The 9,696-nt window shown below is 44.6% G+C and overlaps 3 protein-coding genes across 4 annotated transcripts; 1 reads left to right on the forward strand and 2 right to left on the reverse strand.

The window, feature by feature from the left end:
• Positions 1-547: 547 nt before the first annotated feature.
• yellow-g2 (L-dopachrome tautomerase yellow-g2) lies at positions 548-3,394 on the reverse strand. 2 transcript variants are annotated; one of them, XM_031972320.2, is made up of 3 exons: positions 3,065-3,394; positions 2,480-2,735; positions 548-1,218 (listed from the first exon to the last, which is right to left on the reverse strand). In XM_031972320.2, the coding sequence occupies exons 1-3, from the start codon at positions 3,325-3,327 to the stop codon at positions 595-597; spliced, it is 1,143 nt and encodes a 380-aa protein (XP_031828180.1). In that variant the 5' UTR covers positions 3,328-3,394; the 3' UTR covers positions 548-594. The 2 variants fall into 2 exon arrangements, with proteins under 2 accessions (XP_031828180.1, XP_031828179.2); XM_031972319.2 differs by having other exon boundaries at positions 548-1,252.
• Positions 3,395-3,836: 442 nt separating this feature from the next.
• Positions 3,837-6,365, forward strand: yellow-g (L-dopachrome tautomerase yellow-g). The gene is made up of 4 exons (XM_031972064.2): positions 3,837-4,118; positions 4,359-4,835; positions 5,259-5,673; positions 5,934-6,365. The coding sequence occupies exons 2-4, from the start codon at positions 4,368-4,370 to the stop codon at positions 6,164-6,166; spliced, it is 1,116 nt and encodes a 371-aa protein (XP_031827924.1). The 5' UTR covers positions 3,837-4,118; positions 4,359-4,367; the 3' UTR covers positions 6,167-6,365.
• A 1,341-nt stretch (positions 6,366-7,706) lies between these two features.
• LOC116425066 (uncharacterized) lies at positions 7,707-9,518 on the reverse strand. Its single transcript, XM_031972265.2, has 6 exons — positions 9,235-9,518; positions 8,893-9,142; positions 8,492-8,615; positions 8,243-8,424; positions 7,963-8,106; positions 7,707-7,889 (listed from the first exon to the last, which is right to left on the reverse strand). The coding sequence occupies exons 1-6, from the start codon at positions 9,396-9,398 to the stop codon at positions 7,707-7,709; spliced, it is 1,047 nt and encodes a 348-aa protein (XP_031828125.2). The 5' UTR covers positions 9,399-9,518.
• Positions 9,519-9,696: the final 178 nt, after the last annotated feature.

The raw sequence follows: 9,696 nt of genomic DNA on the forward strand, positions 1-9,696 counted from the left end.
TAATCACGATCGAACACCGCTGCACGGCAGTGATTGTAAGAGGGAAAGGTTCCGTTTCTTTTTTTTCTATCGGCCGGGTTCCCCTGTGCACTAGCCACACGACCGACATCGCGGAACGATTTGCATCTTGATTTATGTGCCTGACTTGGCTGGCGATCGGTAGCGTGCGTAGTGGCGAACAAAAGAATACGTCGGCACGTTTCTTGTTCCACTGATCGGGACACCGATCGTTTTCCTTGGTTCCACGTATGAAGGAAAAATACTGTGGCACCCCGAATAAACTGAACATTCGCAAATCGGAATAATCCTTACGCTTCCGGCAATCGTAGCGTGTAAAATCCTCTTTAAAGGTTTACCAAAATATACCGAAAATCTAACGAATATATCGCAGAGACCATGTAAAACGAATGAAATTCCTAAACTACCCTCAAAGTATTAAAAGACCAAGGAATTCGACTCCCAGACACGATCAACCGTCAATCCCAAATGTCCTGTTATCGCCAAAAGGAAGGAGGAAGAAAGAAAACAAGACGCAAAATAGATTCCGTATCAACACGGGTTTATCTCGTCGACACCCAACTGTCTAGCAGACAGTTACATAAGACTAAGCGCCTGGCTAGCGCCGCAACCAACGGTTCCTTGCATATAATCGGGAAAGTTGGATTCTAGCACTCGCATCCTGCTTCTGGCGTAATCTGCGGCCACATGAGTCGCAAGGGAGCATTCTGGGCTGGTGTAGACCAGCTGGAAGTTGCGGGGATCGAAGGTATTGCCGGCGTCCCACCTGTAGACGTCTGACTCGCCCTCGTAGCGGAAGAAGAGGGCGCTGCCGTTGTCTGTGCCCAAGAGGACCATCTTCCTCGGCTTGGGGCCAAGATCGTGGATACGGCCGTGTGCGTAGCCATTTCTCAAGTGCTCGGTTCTGATCGAGAACAGCCTGCTGCTGCTCAGGTAGGTGAAGACCAAACAGGTGCTGCCGTCTGACCGACGGAGAAGGCCAAGGTACAACACGTCTCGACGGGTACAGCCCAAAGTAACCGCCTGCGGGAGGACCACGCGGTATCCACGGCCGAAAGTCACGTCGTAGACCAGGATGGCCCTTGTGGCAGCGTCGGACACGTAGATGAACACCCGCCCGTCCTGGCTGTAGTCCGACACCACGTATTGCAGCCGGGACATCGGACTCGTCAGACCGGACAGGTCCACCGTCTTCACCAGCTGCGGCAGAAATGAGGGAGGATGTGAGTGATTTCTGCGATCACCAAGGGAGCATCGAATTAGTATTCTGGGGAGGGGTCGCTGGGAGTTTTGGGATAGGTTGGCGATAGTCGGGTAGAGATATATTTCTTTTGCGTGTCAAATTCGGCTTGTTGGATTCAACCTTTCGCAAATCAAGTACTTCTACGTGTATGTTTCATTCGGAAATACGTCAAATATTAATTGGAAATCGAACACTTTATTGGAAGGTGTATTAGGAATTTGGTTTGCCAACGGGTGAATTTTCATTGCGAAACCTATAAGGTTTGGGTAACGGATAATTCATCTTTGTTGGTTTTAGAGTACTGTTGCAATTTTCGATTTTTTCTTGTAATGAGAACAATACGGGAAGTGGAACTGTTGGATTTTTAATAGTAGTGAGAGAGATAGAGTTTTTTAATTGAGATATTAGAAAATTCGCTACTGTGTAGTCCCGTTAGGTGCGCTTTTGCACTGCGACTGTTCGCGATAATTTCGTAGCTACTTGAGAGTACGTGCGCGCAACATTGCTACTCTAATACGCTTCGTGTAATAGCTTGTTTACGAGGGCGATAAAATGTAGAGTGAAGTGTAAAGTAATCCTGAAATTACTTTCTGCCTAACAGAGTGTGTCAAGGTAGCCGCCTTGAATACGAGCAATAAAGTAGAATTCTTCGAGGGAGCTGTGTTAACGGTTTCCAGGGTGCAATGAATAAAGCAGTTGTGAAATGAATAGGAGATTATAGAAATTATACAAGAAATTATGTTCAGTCGAGAACTGGCGGATAATTGCACCGTACTCCCGACCATTTCCAAACAGAGAATGAAACTCGACTGCATTCACGTGTGATTAAAGCGAAAGCAATTCGTGTGTGATCAAATAGAATGCCACTCGAAATATTTATCTATTATTCAATTGGTTTCAGGGAACCCGAGAATAACCGAAACAACTATTCCTTATACACTTGCGCTCGGTCGTTGACGTGCCGGCCTCGGATCATTTAAAATTCAGATTGTGCAACGCGCACGAAGCACCGATAATAAATCTGCCTCAGAATGACACGCGTCAGGACCTGTTATGTCGTGAACCAAGTCTACGAGGTACACCTAACTGGACCACGCTCATTATAATAAAATAAAACGCTTAATAGAAATCGAACCAAAACTGTCTCGCGGTACTGTATACTTATCTCTAACTACTTTAATATATTTTAATATATTTTAAAGAAATCCAGACACTTACCTTTCCAGTTGCAACATTGAACGCGAGGACTTTCGGTGGACATTTCCTGACAGGCTCCTCTAGAGTGTTCACCACTCCAGTATCGAGGACCCAGAGGATGTTCTGTGGATCCAGGTAAAGATCCACGGCGTTCTGCAAGGCACTGCAAGTCCCTTCTTCTTGAACCGACCAACAAGGATAGGGGACCAAGGTGGCTTGGCAGTTAGGGTCGTTCAGGGAGATCTTGGCCAACGTTGCTGGCACTCCTGCCTTAAATCTACAAATTGAAATAACATCTTCTTAAACGTTCGTTCGTTTTTGATCGACAATTCTCTGCTGCTTTGAACTGAAGGCGCAAGTGCAAGATTCATATCCTGCTTGAATTATTTTAATCACAACAGTCTCAACAATCCACTGACACTACGTTTGAGAAATGTAATAAAATTACTGAATTTATTTGGACTGTCCTTGTCGCACTTGTTCCTTCAGATTGGAGATAAAAATTTATCGTCTGACAGTCCTGACAAATGGTAAATTGTAATTCTGACTAAAGCTTCTAGATCGTTATTCGATTTCCAATGGAAACATTCATCTTCCGAATTATACCTAGGAAGCGCCACAATGGCGTCGTTGTTGTAGATGGCAGCCCTAGTCGCGATCACGTTCTTCGAGATATATTTTCCGTTGTTCTTGAACATGCTCTTCGTTGTAGGACACGGCCACTCGAAGGATCCTCCTGTCCACTTGATGCTCGCACTCGGTGCCACCACTTCCTCTTCGGGAACAACTATGATCTCCTCCTCAGCCAACGCAGAAGCGACGACGCAGATCGCCATTACCGCGGGGATGCAGCAGCCCTTGAAGAACATTGTGAATAACTTACGAAACAAGCTATTGTCGATCGAGCTCGACTGAACTGATCACGATTATCAGTCGCACCAGTTATATACGTTCCTCGATCTTGTTGCGAAACGCGAGTTTACCAAAATATTTATTGTTCTGTCGAAACGCTCTCGTTCGCTTCGCTTCCTGCTGTCCACTGATATGTAAACTCGGAAGAGGAACCAGTAGAATTCTTTATCCGGACGGGAAACGTGCGTAAACAGTAAACAATTGTGATCGTCACGTTCGGAGGGTAAACGAAAATTTGCGTACTATAAATTGAACGATTATTTTAGGTTTGTATCGATGAAATGTTACTCTAAACGAAGTATATACTTATAGATAAATATCTGTCGATTCTATGGGAGTTATCTATTGATTGTCGATATTTTTTAAAACAGGAGAACTTCATGGAATTTTATTTGAGATTTATACTGTTGTTCATTTATCGATCACATTTATCAATGTAGATGATAAAAGTAATCAGATCAAGTATGCTTGTTTAAGTAGTGGCATTGGTAATTAACGAACGCAGAAATGTTCGGAATTGTTTACCAAACAACAAGAGGAAAACACGGTTCCTTGTTGTCTCCTGGACCTCGTGCAGCCTTGCGAGCACCGGAAGCGTTGCGACAGCGGAAGCTCTCGCTTTACGAATATACAAATATACACGACCAAGGAATTATGAACTTGCCAGTCCACGTGTGTATATAAGCATACAGTCGATTATAATCTCGGCACATTCGATCTTGTTCGTTCAATCTCTACCGATAATCGCGTAAGTTGTCTTCACTTGAATCTACATCAACCCATCGAGTATTACATTCCTCTACAAATATAAATCAACTATAGTCTCTGAACAATTGAAACTTCAATCGTTCTAGGCATAACCTAGTACCTTCTCTATTATTTTCACAAAAATACTAGCATCAGTAACGAAATAATCATCCACTGATCACAATTCTTTACACAATCACTGCTGATACTATCATTCACTTGCCGATCACTTTTTCCGCAGGTCAGCACGATGAAGTTCGTGATCGTCCTAGGAATCCTGTCAGTAGCTAACGCGAACCTGTTACTGAAAGACCTGTCAGTGACTCTATCAGGACAAACTCTGGATTGGCCTTGCCAAAGCACGAAGAACATCTACGAGACCAGTGGCCGGTACATCGCGAAGAACGTGATCGCAACCAGGATGCAAGTGTACAAGGGCCAAGCGATCTTAGCGATGCCCCGCTACAAACCCGGCGTACCGTTCACCCTCGGCGCTGTTTCGCTGAAGGACAGAAGCTGCTCGCCGAAAGTAGTCCCATTCCCTTGCTGGGCAATCCAGGAAGAAGGGAACTGCCAGGCTTTGCAAAGCGCCGTTGACATTGTCCTGGACATGCAAGACATCCTTTGGGTGCTGGACGTTGGTATCGTTAACACCTTGGAGCAACCTGTGCGCAGGTGTCCTCCCAAAGTGGTCGGAATCGACGTGAAGAGCGGAAAGGTGAGCGAACAACAGTTAATTACAACTTTCTTAAACAACTTCGAAACATCTAATTCATGTTATACCAGAGATCGCAATTACTATTGAAAAATTGCTAAGGTCCTGAATCGTTAATTCTCAGAATATGGACTCGATTTGTCAACATCTTGAGATCTTCTGAATGTTAACACAATTGTAATACATTTTTGATATCCAGAACCTCTGGAAATGTTAAAAGTATAGTAGAAATGCTCCACATTTAACAGATATTCAATTCTTCGTATATCTAGTAACAGTTTAATTTTGATTCAATTAGACGAGTACGCAATACTCCAATTCTGACAAGCTTAACGATTCATATAAGAGACATAGTTTTCTAGGAGCAACGATAACAGCAAACGTCCGTGAATCTAGTGTTAACTATAAAACTAAACACGATTTCAGGTGGTGAAGGTGATCGACTTAAGCCCGCTGGTGGACCTGAACTCCCGTCTGCAGTACATGGCCGTGGACTACGCGTCCGACGGTCAGGTGTACGTGTACGTGTCCGACGCGGCGACCAGAGCTATCATCGTCTACAACGTGACCTCCGACAACGGGTACCGCGTGGTCCTCCCCAGGGCGGTGACTTCCGGTGCGGAGAAGAGGGACGCGCTCTACTTGGCGCTGATCAGAAGAAGCTGCGGCAGCCAGGTCCTCTATTTCACTTACCTGGGCTCGAACAGGGTGTTCGCCATCAGAGCTACCAATCTGAGGGCCGGGAACGCTAACGGATCCATCGTGGAAGTTGCTCTGAAGAAGAATAAGATCGTGTTCCTGGGCACGGACAACGGAGCCGCCATTTTCTTCAGGATAAAGGGTGAGGAAAATGGAGGACAAATAGAGACACGTTCGTCGCGGTGCTAGCTTTCTTTCTGCTGCCACGTTGAACTGTTTCTGCTGTTCATTTTAATTAAATGCACCGCTATTCGTGAGAATTGCGATATCGCCAACGAATCTGTCTAACGAATTCGTTTCACTGATTCCATTTGCAGAATTCAGTGAGAGCGTGGAGTTTGTGAATGTTTACAGTTGAATTTTCTGAATTATCGTTTGACGGTTTTCGCTAATGGTTCTCAGGTGACTCGGACGTCTACATGTGGAACACGGAGACCCCGTTCATCCCGGACAACTTCTTGCTGGTGCAGAAGGGCAGCGACTGCAGATTGCCGACGCAAGTGGTTCCAGGCTACAAAAAGCTGATGTGGGTGATCGAGAGTAATTTCCAGGACTACATCGAGAACACTGTCAGCTGTTCCGGCGCGTCGGTCTCCCTCCATCCTTTGGTGAACTCTTGCGACGATCAATACTGAGGATCGAATGACCTTTGATCCGACGGGCATCTTTGACATTCGACTCCCTTTCGAGAGGAACACCACCTGGACGAATTCCAACCAGTCGCCAGTTACGAAACTTCGATGACGTTTCAGCTGCGTTGACCCGATCGCGCGAACAGCGCGATTTCCTGGTGTTCGAAACGAAAATTGAAATACATTAAATTGTTAAGAATAATCGATACTCTTTGGTAGATTGCCCATTACCCTGTTGCTGTCCAATCCACTGTAGAATTCGAGAATGACGTATTCACAGACCATGAAAACGCAGATCGTTCGATTGACTTACGGCCTGCAAAAAAAGAAAATAATCCCTGTTTCTGCGGTGAATTCCGTGACTATATAATTATCGCGGGCAAACGCGTGGAACACAGATCACGAAAACACGTCGAGCTAAGTGAAAGTTAATGATAAATGTTGGAACTTTTTTCGACATTAGATCAGAGGTAATTAGCAGTTTATTAGACGGTAAGAAATGAAATGATCCGAACTGATTAATAAAGTTAGTTTCCTGTGAGTTAGAGATACGTGTACATGAGTAACACTAGAATTATCATACCAATCAAAACGATCGGTTTCGGCTTTTTTGTTTCTCAATTACCGATGTCTTCGAAGCATCGAGCATTCGAAATGATTTTGACAACAAATAGCTTCATTTAAACACTATAATGAGTGCCTGAAGAAACTGGGAATAATCTAGTGTTACAATTTTTCTATGCGTTACATATCAATCGCATTAAATGCTCGATAGTTCTATTGCTGAACCACTTGATCCAAGAAAATGTCTTCCTTCATAATAGCTAGGTAAACGTAGAGGTTGAATTACTTGATTACCCACGGCTAAGAAAGATAAAGTAGTATTTACAAAAATAGGTCAGAACGTAATTAGAAAAAGCCACTTTACCGAAGTAATGCGCCGCCAGTGAAACCGCCATTCTTGTGTAACTTATCGATCCTCGCTGGCCATTATCTAATACCCTTTAATTCGATTAAGTCGCTGGCTCCTGGATCCACGCGATTCGTCTTATCAGTATCGTTCTCGATAACGACAGGCGTCAGTCGCTGCAACCCTCCTTTACGTAATGCATTTCGGCGCGCGGACAGATCAATTACACGCACCTTTCGTTTCAGCAGCCACAGTGCAGTGGCCAGCCTTATCGAACAGGTTAGGCAGTATAATTACTTAATGCGGTGAGTAAGTATCGCCAACGTGAATTGCGACCGCGAGAGATTATCATGCACGGAAAAACTCAATTACTTATGCGAAGAATGAAGTGGCGCAACGTTATAAACGTTTATAATATTTCTACTGGCTGTGAAATTTCCCGATGCGATAATTCGCTTTCCACGAGAAAAACTTAGCGTTCATCTCGAATACCGGAACCACTCGTTATTAACTAACTAGAATTCTGAGAAACATGGGAACACTTTTACCGGAAGCTGATAAATAAATAGGTTTATTCACAAACGATACACAATTGAAATAATTTAAACAATTCTAGCGACTTAAACTCGAACTTTAAGATGTCGGATACTTCCCGATTTTGATGGTCCTAGATTTAAGAGGCCATTTCGGTGAATCGTCCGTCGACGATTGGCATTCCGAGTTTATCAAACCCCACAAGTTCTTTTGGCCGTCCAGCGCGTAGTCGGTTATGCACGGGCAATCCTCGTTCTGCACGAGCACCGAGTGACTCTCCGCCTGAAAACGGAGGAACATCATTTCCTGAAAGCACGATTTACGATGTCAATCTAGAAAAAGAGCGCGCAATTACTCTCAGAGGAAGCCTCGTGTCCCAGCGGACGCTGGCTCTCTCCGTGGACATGAAATAATGGAGGCCGTCCTTGACATCGCAGAACAGCCCGGACGAGGCGGCCATTTTGGTGCCGTGCCAGATCACCGTAACCTCGCGAGATTTCTGACCAAGCATAAAATCAAATTCTTACTCGAGCTTATCCATCCTTCCTCTCTCTTGTTACGTCAAGAGGAACTTCTCCGGCGAAGATCGCGGAAACGCTGAGCGTGGAATGAGATGTTTATTTGTTTACGCTTACGCTGTTAAATATACTGTCCCCTTGACTCCATAACTCTTCCAGATTCAGGCTGAACAAGTCGAGACTGGAGGAACCGGTTGCATACAGCACCGAGTTCTTCCTGGAGATGGCTAAATCCGTGCTGAAGATCCGAGGCATTTCCGGCTCGCGTATCATCTTTATCTTCCACCATCTTTCCTTCTCTAGAATATTCAGAGGTTCTTTCTCGAGTATCGGCGAATATTTGTTTACTTGAAATCAAGCATTTACCTGGCATCAAAGCTATGATGGATTCGTCGCCAGCATCTCCGACGTATCCTCTGGATCCCGATCGGTCGACGACGAGAGCTTTCAAGTTACTCGTTGGCACGTTCGTTAGATCAGTGGATGACACCTTTTCGGTTAACGGATTATAATCGATCGCGATTCCATAGAGCGAAATACACGGAATGGAGGAAATATTACATTAAATCATTCGATTGAATCGCGTTATTACCATTGCATAAGAAGTCAAGCTGAATGTCGCCGCGTTAGATAGTAGTATTTATAATATAGAAATGTTTACAAATAATTTAATTGAATGAACTGGAGTCATATATACATAGCGACCCCCACGGTATTCAAAGTGTTAAGGATTCTGTTTGTTTTGTATTGCCGATGTCTTCGCTTACCAATTGATTGTTCCTTTTCAAGTTATACAGCACGATCCTAGCCGAACAATCATCATTGTCCGGCACCTCCAGGACCCACAAACGTCCCCGAGCATCGACGTCCACATCGACGGCCGATCGGAGGCAGTTACTGGCCGTATTGTGCAAAGATGAAAATACTTTTCTGCTTTTGACGGCTGGGAAGCCAGACTCCGGCCAAACTGCTTCGAACAAGGTCCCGGTTTCTTCGGCAGTTCCATTTCTCTGCCATCTTGGTATCAACGTCTCTATTACTTTTTCTTTTCTTTCTCTTTGCGTTACTAAATGCAATGAGAGTTCGTTCCAGCGAATGGAATACGATACCTAGGGACAGCCAGGAAAGCGCGATTCCGCCAAATTGCGAATCTCGGGATGAAAACATCTTCCGGAAGATCCACCGCTTTGAAATTCCAGCACGTAGAATTTCTCGCGAGCGCAACAATCCCGACGAGAAGGGAAAGACAAATTTTATAACCAGCGACAGCCATCGCGGTGACTGAAGCGGAGAACGCGAACGAATTTCTGCTGATCGGTTAACAAAAATGTTCAATTAACGCGAGCAGTGTCGACAGCGAGTCAGCAGATGCTGAAGTATTTGCAAATTGCGTATCAGCACTCTATGAAATTGCGATCGACAGGTTCGCTGCGAGTGACTGTACATATTTCAAAACGAAATCAACAGAATTATAAATGACAGTGTCTCTTCTATTCTAATACATCGCTGTCGAAGAGAGATGCATATAGAATACCACATAATCGGATTCAGGTTGTGCAATCATTATCTCC

The sequence above is a fragment of the Nomia melanderi genome, chromosome 7, assembly GCF_051020985.1.
Source record: "Nomia melanderi isolate GNS246 chromosome 7, iyNomMela1, whole genome shotgun sequence".
Classification (NCBI taxonomy): domain Eukaryota; kingdom Metazoa; phylum Arthropoda; class Insecta; order Hymenoptera; family Halictidae; genus Nomia; species Nomia melanderi.